General features: G+C 42.1%; 1 protein-coding gene across 8 annotated transcripts in view; it reads right to left on the bottom strand.

Annotated features, from left to right (window-relative positions):
* syne1b (spectrin repeat containing, nuclear envelope 1b) overlaps positions 1-13,610 on the bottom strand; it is a 141,802-nt gene that overhangs the window by 89,782 nt on the left and 38,410 nt on the right. For all 8 annotated transcript variants that reach the window (XM_048191034.1, XM_048191032.1, XM_048191036.1 and 5 more), the window contains 12 exons: positions 6,519-6,721; positions 6,265-6,429; positions 5,883-6,035; positions 4,497-4,640; positions 4,244-4,411; positions 3,749-3,907; positions 3,331-3,495; positions 3,052-3,186; positions 2,600-2,758; positions 2,305-2,513; positions 479-587; positions 224-388 (listed from right to left, as the gene is read on the bottom strand). In XM_048191034.1, the coding sequence (XP_048046991.1) occupies positions 224-388; positions 479-587; positions 2,305-2,513; positions 2,600-2,758; positions 3,052-3,186; positions 3,331-3,495; positions 3,749-3,907; positions 4,244-4,411; positions 4,497-4,640; positions 5,883-6,035; positions 6,265-6,429; positions 6,519-6,721 (1,934 nt within the window). The remainder of the gene's footprint in view (positions 1-223; positions 389-478; positions 588-2,304; positions 2,514-2,599; positions 2,759-3,051; positions 3,187-3,330; positions 3,496-3,748; positions 3,908-4,243; positions 4,412-4,496; positions 4,641-5,882; positions 6,036-6,264; positions 6,430-6,518; positions 6,722-13,610) is intronic.

Raw genomic sequence — 13,610 nt, 5'->3', positions numbered from 1 at the left:
ACAGTAGCACAAAATCCTGTTTGATTCTAAGTTTTATTTATTTATTTTATTTTATTTCTCTTTTATTAGGTTTTTGATAAAAGCTTAACCACTGCTTAAACACTGAATTTAGTGACTGACTAAATCTGACTGATTTCCTTCATCCAAAGCAGCTAACAGTCACCATATTTGCTTATATGACAGATGATCTTGATCTATGGTTCTTAAAATGAGTGCATATTACCTCAGAAAGGGAGGTGAGGAAACCCTTAAAGTCATTGGAGAGTTTGCTGAGGGCAGCTCCCTGCCTCTGGGCGTCACTGTCTGTGCAAACTTCTATCAGAGCAGCCAATCGCGTCTTCAACCAGCTCACATTCCCCTCCTGTAGTTCAGCATCGTTTCTCAGACTCTGCAATTCATGAAGGGTCAATTGGTTCATTCCACACACCTTCCACACTTTTATTTCCACTTCCATTTCTTTTCCGTCTTTATTTCTCACCTCAATTGTGGATTTGACCTGTCCGAACTTGCTGGGGTCTCCAGCTCTGTTTCGCAGAAGTCTGAGTTGACTTTCCTTCGACGTAACCCAAGCAGAGAGTTCAGAGAACCTGCAAACACAGAAATAAGTAATTATTAATGATTAATGATTACCGATATAAATTAATTATAGCAGTGGTTCCCAAACTGGGGTACGCGAGGTGACAAGAGGGGGTACGCGAACAAATGCTGAGTAGTTCATTTAATTCTACCTTAAAATAATATTCAAATCAAGCATGTATTTCTAACTGCCAAAATTTCGTAAATCCATTACATTTAATCAAATTACCTCATAATTTGCAGTCAAAAATGACTGTATCCACACAAGCAGCATGCATAGATCGCGTGCAGTCTGCTGCCTTAAATCGCGCTAAATTACTGTCGTTCTCCTTGAGTGAGGATTTAGCACTTACTCTCATGAAGAACAAATATAGACACAGATAATGGATTAATTTCGATTTAAGACTCAAACTTTCTCCGATACAAAAACATACCTTGTGTGAGTTCTTGTATTTAATGATGATAACGAGCAAGAATGCATTTGTTCCCAAATATCCACATGACTGCAAACGTGATATTATTATACAACAGGTCAATAAAATGTACATTTTAAACACAGTACTGTCAGTATTTACTCTATTTTTCAATGAAATAATAGTTCTGATGAAAACCACAGCAGAACTATAACGTACGTCTGTGTTTCGCGAATAATTCTTCGGCTTTGAACAAATCGTGAGAGTCAATGATTCAATGATTCATTCACAGCCACTTGCTTCGTTACTGAATGAATGACTCAATGACTCACTCATAAAAACAGTGACTTGCTGCCACCTACTGGCGGTTATAGTTTAATATTTAAACGTTTTACCATCATTGCATATTTCTCTATTGAACATTTTTATTTTTAAAGGTAAAAAAATGCACTGGAAAATCAATTTAGGGGGCAAATATTGTCTCTTAATGGTAATGGTGTGACTGCAGTCGAAGTGGAAGAGAGGGGGTACGCGGAAGGATGGTAATCCCTTCAGGGGGTACTCCATGCTAAAAAGTTTGGGAACCACTGAATTATAGCATTAAAATTAATTTAAATCATTCAGCAGTGACTTTACAAAACAATAGTACATTAGTCATGTCACGCTTATTTATACACTTATATTACATTTATTACATTATACTAGTGCTTTATACAATACAATACAATACAAATAACTGCAAAAATTAAATCAAACATGAAAATGTAAAACAGCTCTACAGAAGGTAATATTGTCATTATTCAGTTCAATTTAGTTCAATAACTGTATCAATGTTGCAAAGTTCAGAAACCTCAAATCTCATGATTTTAGTACTGATTTTCTATTTTATACTTTTTTTTTTTGTAATGTTATTGTTATAATCTATTTGTGGGTCTATTTTCATTTGTTATTTTCAATTCTGGTGCCAATTGCTTGTTCTTGCATGTAAAGCACTTTGAACTGCATATATTTCTTTGGAAAAGTGTTAAATAAACTTTGATTGATTGATTAAACAATTATGAAATACGTTCAATTCAGCTATAAGCAGCAATATAATAATATATCATTATTCAGCTCATTTCATTTTATTGTTCATTCAATTCGGTTCAATAACAGCAAGAAAATAGTGTTTTTATCCAGCTTAATTCAGTTCAAATTTTGTTCTCATCCGATAGTATCAATGCAGTTAAATCGATAATATTACTGAATATCAATATACTGAATATGTCTTTTAAACCAATTTTGAAAATCGGTTCATGTTTCACCAAAGGTTCACCTGGTATTAAACTCCTTCCACTTATCAGGGTGCTGCATTAGTTTCAGATGTGTGCCATCAATTTCCTCCTTGACCTCCACAAACGCTGTCCTAGTGTTCTCCAAAGTTTGATGGGCTTGTTCGCTCTCTGGAAGCTTCAAGCAAAGTTCCTCCATATGCTGTAACCGCTTCTCACAAAGAGCCTGAGGACCCTTTTCCTTAAAAAACATCTACATAAAAATATCAAACGTAAGTGTTCCCTATTTCAAAGGACAAAACCAGTACTTATAGAGGATTTAATGCAGGTCACTCTCACCCTGTGCTCTTTGATTAACCTCTCACTGCCCATGCTGGGCAGACTGCGGTTCTCACGGGCCAGTTCAGCCTGACACTCCTGCAGTGATGTCATCAGGCGACTCTTCTCCAGTTCCACCTTCAGGTGCAGCAGGTGATAGGGAATCTCTGTTTGGACATCCTGCAGAAAACATGCATTTTCATATTGTTGGTACAATTCAATAAAACTTGTTTTTCCTTATACTTTTAAGCTATAGTTTATAGCCACATCAAACCACTTAAAAACCCTGTATTGAACCAAATTAAAGCCATTTTGAATGTTTGACCATTTGAAAGAGGGTTAGCATAACTTCTAACATAATTTTACAATAATTCGGATGGATGGATGGATAGATAAATATTAAAACCTTTTGAAACGCTACAGAGATGGATGATATTGTGAGGTGAGACAAGAAGATGCAAGTGTTCTCTGACCTTCCACTGTTTGTGCAGTTTCCTGACTGTTTCCTGTAGATTCTGCTGTTCTTGCTCAGGTAGAATATCTGTGAGTTCATCACAGGCTTTAAGAAAAGCATTGAGAACTCTCTGATCCAGCTGCCCAAAGAACTCCTGCAGGACATTCAAAAGAAATATGAAATCATGTCATCTTTGAAATTTCTCTGCTCATTTCCTTCTAGAGACCAAATAAATTCAAACTCTGCTTTCGGCCTATTTGCCGAGCACTAGAATAGACTGTTGGGTTTCATCTCTCACAGTGTGCTTTTTCAGAAGGTCCTCTGGGTTTCCTCTCTCAGTCATGGAGCTGCGAGCTATTTTCAGAACCTTCTCCAGCTCTACACGAGACTCCTCAAATCTCTTCATCAGGCTGCTGTTCGCCTCCACGTGTCTCTTCCATTCTGTGGTTTCTTTTACCATACCCTTTTTGAGATAAAGCATACAAAAACACACGTAGACACAATTGAAACATCAACTGTTTTTCCAATACTGCATTGAGACCAAATGGATGACTTCTGCCTAATTCACCTGATTCTCAGATTTTTGTTCAGAGTAAAAGGCTGCGATAAAAGCGATCTCAAACTATGCTCAGATTTACCAAGCTACCAAAGTTTGCAATAAAACTCATTCTTGTGGATAAGACATGATGTTCTTCTTCCACGGATGCAGTTCCCACCTGTGAAGAGGCCTGAAGCTCAGTGATTCTCCTCTCTAGTAGTGACGTGTCCAGGTGTTTTAGGTTCTTACTGGTGTCCAATGATTTCAGAATGACCTGATGGTTTTTATCAATCACTGACAGACACTTTTTACAGCTCTGCTGATAGGTCACAAGCTCCTGTTAATTGTATATACAGAGAAAATACAAAGAGAGAGAATTAATGGCAAATACATTTTATTTTTATTAAGTGCTCTCAAAATCTTAAAGCCTGTCCACACCAAATTGAATGCAAATAACAAAATATCCGTAATTTTTTAACCAAAACTATTTAATGGACAAATGTTTTTTATGGTTTTATTTTCAGTTGTTACAATAACTGCTAGTAGTAATGAATGATATATATTACTTATACTCATGTTTAAAATCTTATAATTAATTTCTTTAAATGTGAACAGGCCTTTAAAGTGGTGAAAACAGTATCATGACCCTAAAAGCTTGGGGCCTTTAAATCACCTGACACTTCTGTTTGAAGTCTCCTGGAGCCTCAGAGTCCCGGGAGGAAGTGATGCGGCTCGCCTTCTCCAGCGATTGGTAGAACCCAGTGATATGTTTCTCCATCTCCTCTAATGGAGGCAGCATGGCCTGAGAGTCCCTCAGCAGGGGCAATATTCTCTCTCTTATCTGAACCAGACATTGAGGTATAATGTGAGATGATGTGATTATGGTCTAATGTGGCAATTCATGGGGGAAAACACAGGGCAGGCACCTTGCTGATTTCATCCTTGATGGTTGCCATGGTACCCAGCATTTGTGCGATCTCCTCCTCTGTGATGTCTTTGGTCAGCTGTTGCGCGTTACGCGTGGCCGTCTTGTACGCCGCCTCCATGGACGGCACTTTGTGCTTGATGTCCTATGAGAAATGAGTTGATATTTATATAATCTTTAGCTCCAATGATACTGCAGTAAACATTACATGCACTACCATTCAAAAGTTTGGGCCAGGAAGATTTATAAAAATAAAAAAAAATTCAGCAAGGGTGCATTAAGTGACATTTTTCAATTTTAGACTATTACAAAAAAATCTTTCAAATACATGCTGTTCTTTTAAACTTACTATTTATCAAAGAATCACAGTTTCACAATTTCACAATGTCATTTATTACTCACCCTCATATCATTCCACACCCGTAAGACCTTCGTTAATCTTCGGAATGCAAATTAAGATATTTTTGTTGAAATCCGATGGCTCAGTGAGGCCTGCATAGCCAGCAATGACACTTCCTCTCTCAAGATCCATAAAGGTACTAAAAACATATTTAAATCAGTTCATGTGAGTACAGTGGTTCAATATTAATATTATAAATTGACGAGAATATTTTTGGTGCAAAATAACAAAATAACGACTTATTTAGTGATGGCCGATTTCAAAACACTGCTTTATTAAGCTTCGGAGCATTATGAATCTTTTGTGTCGAATCATGATTCGGATCGCGTGTCAAACCGCCAAATTGCTGAAATCATTAAATATTAATATTGAACCACTGTACTCACATGAACCGATTTAAATATGTTTTTAGTACATTAATGGATCTTGAGAGAGGAAATGTCATTGCTGGCTATGCAGGGCTCACTGAGCCATCGGATTTCATCAAAGATCCGTTCCGAAGATGAACGAAGGTCTTATGGGTGTGGAACGAAACGAGGGTGAGTAATGAATTACATTATTTTCATTTTTGGGTGAACTAACCCTTTAAGCAGCACAATTGTTTTCACCATTGATAATGAATTGAAATGTTTCTTTAGCAGCAAATCAGTATATTAGAATGAAGGATTGTGTGGCACTGAAGAGTAATGATGCTGAAAATTCAGCTTTGCCATCACAGATTTCATTTTAAAATATATTAAACTAGAAAACATTTATTTTAAACTGTAATCGTATTTAACAATATTACTGTTTTACTGTATTACTGATTAAATAAATGCAGCCTTGGTAAGCATAAGAGATTTATTTGAAAAACGTCTTTGTTTTTTGAAGATTTTGAAAAAATCTTTCCAACCCCAAACTTTTGAACAGTAGTGTACATAAGTCAGCTGATAAATGTCACAAAGTACTTCAGAGAGCCAGGTAATAGGCAAAGTGAACTCTGATTACCTCAACGTCTTGTAGATATGTCCGTATGTTCAGAAACGAAACTTGAACTGGAGTGTTCATCCTTTCATTGGCCGTGTCAATAAATGCTTTTAAAGCTTCAATCCCATCGTCATAATCCTTCCTCAGTTTGTCCACTTCATCTGCTCTTGCATACTATGAAAAATATATATGTCATCAGAATTATGTTTACACCAACATGAACATCTACATTATTTCTTAAAAGGTGCAAAAGCAACAGTCAATCAGTGATGGCTCAGGAAAACTTTCATGAAAAAATTATATTATTTTTGGTGAAGGAAACCATGACTCGAAGCATATGTGCAGTATAGAACATGAGCCCTTTATGATAAAAAAACCTTAAACGTGACGCCACTTGTCTTACATGTTTGACTTTGACAAACAACTCTCTCCATCTGCCGTTGAGAAGGAGCAACTGCTGTTTGAGTTCTCGTGACACAGTCTCGTCGCATGTCTCAATGAGGAAGTTTCCAGCATCGTTCATGTCCATGTGTTGCTGAATCCAGTGTGGAAGATTACGGAAAAACTCCTACAATAGAATTCACACTGTTTGAATAAGCAGTAGCTGTTTGGCGTTAATCCCATTTCAACTGAAAGTCACAGACTTTGTCAACACACCCGTTTGTCGCTCTCTGACTGGTTGAGCATCTTCTCAGCGTCCTCCAGCCAGGCCTGCAGGCTGGCCACTGTGCTGCTGTATTTCTCCCAGTTGCAGATCACTTCCTCCAGCATGCTGCGGACGCTGCGCACCTCCACTGACAGGTTCTTCCATTGCGCTGTTGCTTCGCTCAGAAATTTATTCACCCCTTCTACCTCTTCAGCTGAATGAAAATCACATTATGAATAAAACTTGATTAATAATAAAGTCTTGCATACTTAAAGATATTTAGAAGAATGTCAGTAACCAAACAGATCTCGGCCCCCATTGACTACCATAGTATTTATTTTTCCTAATATGATAGTAAACTGGGGGCGAGATCTGTTTGGTTACTGACATTCTTCCAAATATCTTCCATTGTGTTTAGAAGAACAAAGAAATTCATACAGGTTTGGAACTACTTGAGGGTGAGTAAATGATGACATAATTTTCATTTTTGGGTGAACTATCCCTTTAAAACAAACATGATTTTTGAGGTACACAAGAAATACAAATCAATCCCTACAGTCAAGAAGGTGTGCACTGTTGTGGAGCATCAGCTACCGTAGATAAACTGACAGCTAGTGTTAGTAGAAGTGAAATCACTATAATCTGATGTTAAACACTTGTGCACAGTCAATCTAGATCAAGCACATTATCTAAACAGTCAGTTGTTACAGAGTAATCTGGTTCCTCTAAACTCACCTCTCTTGATGATTTTACACCCTGGAATATGAAATAGTTAAACCACATTACTACACCTTACATGGTCCCTTCGTATTCGAGTGAATCTGTTTTTGAAACTGTCAAAAACATATCTAGGTCAAGTTTTTTGCCATTTTCAAAAGAACAAAAATAAGAAATTATATTTTGCATAAATTAATACTATATTTAAATTGTTAATTTTTTTTAACATGTAGCATTATCAGTGATGGGAATAATGGCGTTATAAATAAACGGCGTTACTAATGGCGTTACTTTTTCAGTAAGGAGTAATCAAACTAATTACTTTTTCCCCCGTTTACAACGCTGTTACCGTTACTGACAATAAAATGCAGCATTACTATAATTGAGCTCACTGAAGCGGTATTCATCCAAGTAGCCATAGGACCTGCAAAGTTTTTTCTCTGGTGTGTGTGTGTGTGTGTGTGTGTGTGTGTGTGTGTGTTGTGGTGGGACACATAGGTTAAAATAGTACAGGTTAGTCATACACAAATATAATTTTAAATGGATAATAATGTACGATGCTCTGTGTCAGAGTATGCGATCAGAGCCCAAGCTCAAACCAGAAAGCCCTTTGTGACACGCTGGATCGAAAATATGTGAAATAAGTTTTTTCTAGTCAACTAGTAGTTGTTCATTTAAGCAATTAGTTGACTAATCAAATTTAATTTCTTAAATACTGGAGAGAATAAACCATAATAATAAGCATTTACATAATATAGCACTCAAGCACACGTATAAAGCTTGCCATAAAGAACCGGCAAAAGTAATGATTATGAATGTGATAAAAACAGCAAGCAGACATTTTAATTGTTTATTAATAAACTAATGTTTTCTGAATCAGTGTCGGCTGCAAAGATGAAGTTGACATTGCTGACTCTTATCATCTCTGCATAGTGAAAGAGAATGCACATTTAATTCGGATTACATAATCAGAGAGTAGACATTTCAAGCTTTCTATAGATATATTTTTCATGTCTGTGAGGCAAGTAGCCTATACGCTGAGTTTCGGTTCATTTAGCCTATAAGACGCGCTCCAATTCAAGTGCAAGTGATTGCGCCTGCGCCTCCATGCTATGATTATATTGTCTGCTATATTTGGTTCTTATTCATTAAATCCAGGCAATTGGTTGATTAAACATTGATTAAAATTAAGATAGGCTTACAATTTTTACAAAACGAAATTCACTTCAAAGAAAGGCTTTCTACAAGACAAAACTTAATGAAGTGATCAAAATCATGTCTGACCCACTCCATGTCTCCGAATTGCGAATCTTATGATATTCTCTTACTCATGCTGTTCACTTTTCACAATCAAATAGATTAAATTAAAAAATAACATTATAATAGGCCTATTTAAAAATAAATATGAAACTAAATATGTTTTCTTTAATGGCTACCAGCACGTAGTAAAGTACAGAGAAAATTTATGCGAGCAAGGATCAAGCATAATTTATTTTTAGACTTATTTGTTGGCCAGTTGTGGTCTGTGCAATAAATATTGAAAGTTCTAAACCATCTATTTTGTTTTATTGTTCCACTGTAGTAATGATATATTTACAATAATATATTGAATTGGATAGGTGTCTCTCACATTGTCCCACAGCAACATTAAAATAATGTAGATTAGTGTATAATGTTTTATAATAATATTTTTTTCTATTTATTGTCCATTTCATTAATTTAACATATTTAATATTGGGGGCATCCAAGTTATTTGACATATTTGAATTTTTATTTTTTTTTTAAGTAACAATAGTTACTTTCCCTGGAAATTAGTTACTTTTATAATGATGTAACTTATTTATTATCTCAGTTACTATTTGTGAGAACTAATTACTTTTTTAAGGTAACGTGCCCAACATAATATTAATCATTATATTAATAATATTATCATTACTGTAATGCAATATATATATATTGTCACAGACACGCCAGGCTCCACCTCACCACAGTACCCACGCACCCAATCACCAGCATACTAATCACCGCCACCTGCATCTCATTCACTCTGCAATCACCAGCACTACAAAACCACCACACTCACACACACTCACTGTCCGGTCTCGTTTGCAATACCTTGTGTTAATGCTTACCTTAAGGACTCCCCTTCATCAAACTTACCTGCTCCAGCGATCTCCTTCATCTCCTTCGTCTCCTGGTCCCTTCATGTGCTTACCCTTCTGTGTGTGTGAGTGTCTCCAACGTCTCTCTTCATCTCATCTCAGCTCCTGGATAAACAAGCCATACAAGGACAGTATTACTCTCAATTCATCTCTCAAGTACCTGATAACAGTCATAACCTCTCTGTGTTCTCATATTATTCAAATAAACTCACCTGGATTGCTTTTATCTCTGCCTCCGTGTCTATATCATAACAGAAGACCGGACCACAACAACTAACGGCATGAGTACTAACGATCCATTCCAGGAACTCGTGGACGTGCTGCGTCGAGCACTCACACCACAGCCCTCAACATCGTCATCCCTCAACACGGCTGTCTCCGCACCCACCAGCACCACTCCTTCACCTGCATTCACCGCCAGTCCCATGGCCAAACCGGCGCCCTACTCTGGATCGGCGGAGGAATGCAGCGGATTCCTTCTCCAATGTGAGCTGGTCCTGGAGATGCAGCCGCACCTCTACACCACAGACACGGCTAAAATAGCGTTCATTATTTCACAACTACAAGGGAAGGCTCTGCAATGGGCAGATTCGTTATGGACCCAGAAAGGCCCAGTCGTTCAATCCTATTCGGCGTTCGTCTCCCACTTCCGGGAAGTATTCGGGAAACCTCTGACTGATTCCTCGACTGGTGAGAAACTTTATAATCTAAAGCAAAGAAACCTATCTGTTAACGAATATGCCTTGCAGTTTCGAACGCTAGCCGCCACCAGCGGATGGAACGAGCAAGCCCTCATCACCACGTTCCGTCAGGGGCTGGAACCCTCCGTGCGGCTGCATCTCGCTGCATACGAGGACTCCATGGGATTAGAACGCTTCATCCAACTCGCCATCCGCGTGGGGTCCCGTATGCAGTCGTGCATTCAAGAACACCAGGGCCAGTCATCCACCACCAACCTCCTCCGTCGGTCCGAACCCGTCAGCTCCCCAGAACCAGCCAACGAGCCCATGCAAATAGATCATTCTCGTCTCACCCCAAACGAAAGACAAAGAAGGCTGGCCCTGAATCTCTGTCTCTATTGCGGAACTATGGGGCATAATCTCTCCACATGCCCAATCCGTCCTCCTCGACCCGTGGTGAGTGCAATATTTCCCTCCATTCAGAAAATGAAACCACTCACTACTACTGTAACCCTTACTGCTGCTAACATCTCTGTTCCAGTGGTGGCGCTCCTCGATTCAGGGTCAGCCGGAAACTTCATCTCAGGCACCCTCTGTAGACAACTCAACCTTAAGATCTCTCCTTCACCGACGAGCTATCAAATCCACTCCATCACGGGCAAACCCCTAAGCCGCAGACACATCCGTCACTGCGTGGGTCCACTTCAACTCAGCATCGGTATCCTGCACACTGAACACATCCATTTGCTGGTTCTGGAGGAATCCACCGCTGACGTGGTTCTAGGGCGCCCGTGGCTGGAACAACACAACCCCAACATCTCCTGGCGCACGGGCGAGGTCCTGAAGTGGGGCGATCACTGCTTCCCAGACTGCTTCCCAGCGCTTCCTGTTCCGAAACCTCCACTCTCCAAGTCTCTTCTCGTGAATGCCACGTCCATCAAGAGCCCTGTTGAGAAGCGCTCCGTGGATGTTCCCCCTGACTACGCCCCCTTCAGCGACGTTTTCTGCCCGCAACGCGCCTCCAAGCTTCCTCCACACCGGCCATGGGACTGCGCCATCGATCTGCTGCCGGGTGAACCAGTGCCCAGGGGACGCATATACCCCCTGTCCATACCGGAGGAGAAGGCCATGGAGGAATACATCAAAGAGGCACTCGAACAAGGTTACATCCGCCCGTCTACTTCCCCTGCTGCTTCAAGCTTCTTCTTCGTGGCAAAGAAGGACGGAGGCTTGAGGCCCTGCATCGATTACCGTGCACTCAACAAGATCACCATAAAGTTCCGCTATCCACTTCCCCTCGTCCCAGCGGCCCTGGAACATCTCCGCGGTGCCACTGTGTTCACCAAGTTGGACCTCCGCAGCGCGTATAACCTCATCCGGATACGTGAGGGGGACGAGTGGAAGACCGCCTTTGTCACGCCCACAGGACACTACGAATACCTCGTGATGCCGTATGGCCTGGTCAACGCCCCCTCCGTATTCCAGGATTTCATCCACGAGGTGCTCCGGGAGTTTCTCCATAAGTCCGTTCTGGTTTATATAGATGACATCCTCATCTACTCCCGGAGCTTGGCCGAACATCGCCACCACGTTGCGGAGGTCCTCCAGCGCTTACGGCAGTTCCATCTCTTCCTCAAGGCTGAAAAATGCTCATTTCATCAACCCTCCGTCCAGTTCCTGGGGTACGTGATTGATCACAGTGGCATCCGGATGGACGAGGGGAAGGTCTCCGCCATACAGTCCTGGCCCACTCCTACTACTATCAAAGAACTCCAAAGATTCCTAGGCTTCTCCAATTTCTATCGCCGGTTCATCAGGAATTACAGCACTATCGTCAGTCCACTCACTAACCTACTCCGTCACCAGCCCAAGTCTCTGTCCTGGTCTCCACTAGCCACCAACGCCTTTGAGACCCTGAAGAAAGCCTTCACCACCGCTCCCCTCCTCGTCCACCCTAACCCGGACCTCCCATTCATAGTTGAGGTGGACGCATCTACCACCGGAGTGGGAGCGGTCCTTTCACAGCAGCAGGGGACACCAAGTAGACTCCATCCATGCGCCTTCTTCTCCCGCAAGCTCAACCCGGCGGAGGTCAACTACGACATCGGTGACCGCGAACTCCTGGCCGTCAAGCTTGCCCTTGAGGAGTGGAGGCATTGGTTGGAGGGAGCTACTCACCCGTTTCAAGTTCTCACTGATCACAAGAACCTCGAATATCTGAAGGCCGCTAAGAGACTCAACCCTCGCCAAGCTCGCTGGGCTATGTTCTTCTCTAGATTCAACTTCTCCATCTCCTACCGTCCTGGTTCTAAGAATACGAAAGCTGATGCTCTATCTCGCCTCTATGCCCCTGAGGAAAAGCCTGAAAAGCCTGATACTATTCTGCCGGAGTCCATCTTCGTGAATCCTATCCAGTGGTCCGAAGAAACCATTCCCTCCGCCAATGCCTCCACACGCACTCCGCCGGGTTGCCCACCGGGCTTGCAGTACATCACACGGGCACGTCGCACTCCACTCCTGCACAGCACCCATTCTTCACTTGGCACTGGTCACCCGGGGGTCAAGGAGACCCTCTCGTTGCTCAAACAACGCTTCTGGTGGCCCAACATGGCCAACGACGTCAGGAGGTACGTGCAGGGCTGCAGGGAGTGCGCCATCTCCAAGAGCCCACGCCATCTTCCCACCGGCAAGCTCTTTCCTCTGCCCGTTCCTGAGAGACCCTGGTCACACCTGGGAGTGGACTTCGTCACTGACCTCCCCGAGTCTGACGGTCACACGTGCATCCTGGTGGTAGTAGACCGCTTCTCAAAGTCCTGCCGATTAATACCCCTGGAGGGTCTACCTACCGCCATGGCCACCGCAGAACTAATGTTTAATCATGTCTTTCGCTATTATGGATTACCTGAAGACATCGTCTCCGACAGAGGACCCCAGTTTATCTCCCACGTCTGGAAAGCCTTTTTCTCCCTCCTGGGTGTGACCGTCAGCCTATCGTCTGGATACCATCCTCAGTCGAACGGGCAGACGGAACGGAAGATCCAGGAGATCGGCCGCTTCCTGCGTACCTTCTGTCACGGCCACCAGAACTCCTGGAACCAGTACCTGGGTTGGGCCGAGTACGCACAGAACTCCCTCCGCCAAGCCTCAACTGGACTAACACCCTTCCAGTGCGTACTCGGCTACCAACCCCCGATGTTCCCCTGGGACGGGGAACCCTCCAACGTTCCGGCAGTCGATTACTGGTTCCGGGAGAGCGAGAGGGTGTGGGACTCAGCTCACCACCAGCTGCAGAGGGCCCTGCGCAGACGCAAAATGGCAGCCGACCTTCGACGCTCCGAGGCTCCTGTCTACCAGCCGGGGCAGAAGGTCTGGCTGTCCACACGGGACATCAGGATGCGTCTGCCCTGCAAGAAGCTGAGTCCCCGCTTCATTGGCCCATTCACCATCCTTCGGCAGATCAACCCCGTCACCTATCGTCTCCAACTCCCGGCACAGTATAGTAGAATCCATCCTACATTTCACGTATCCCTACTCAAACCTCACC

Source organism: Megalobrama amblycephala, linkage group LG5 (genome assembly GCF_018812025.1).
Source record: "Megalobrama amblycephala isolate DHTTF-2021 linkage group LG5, ASM1881202v1, whole genome shotgun sequence".
NCBI classification, from domain to species: domain Eukaryota; kingdom Metazoa; phylum Chordata; class Actinopteri; order Cypriniformes; family Xenocyprididae; genus Megalobrama; species Megalobrama amblycephala.
This window is presented reverse-complemented; position numbering and strand designations above follow the sequence as displayed.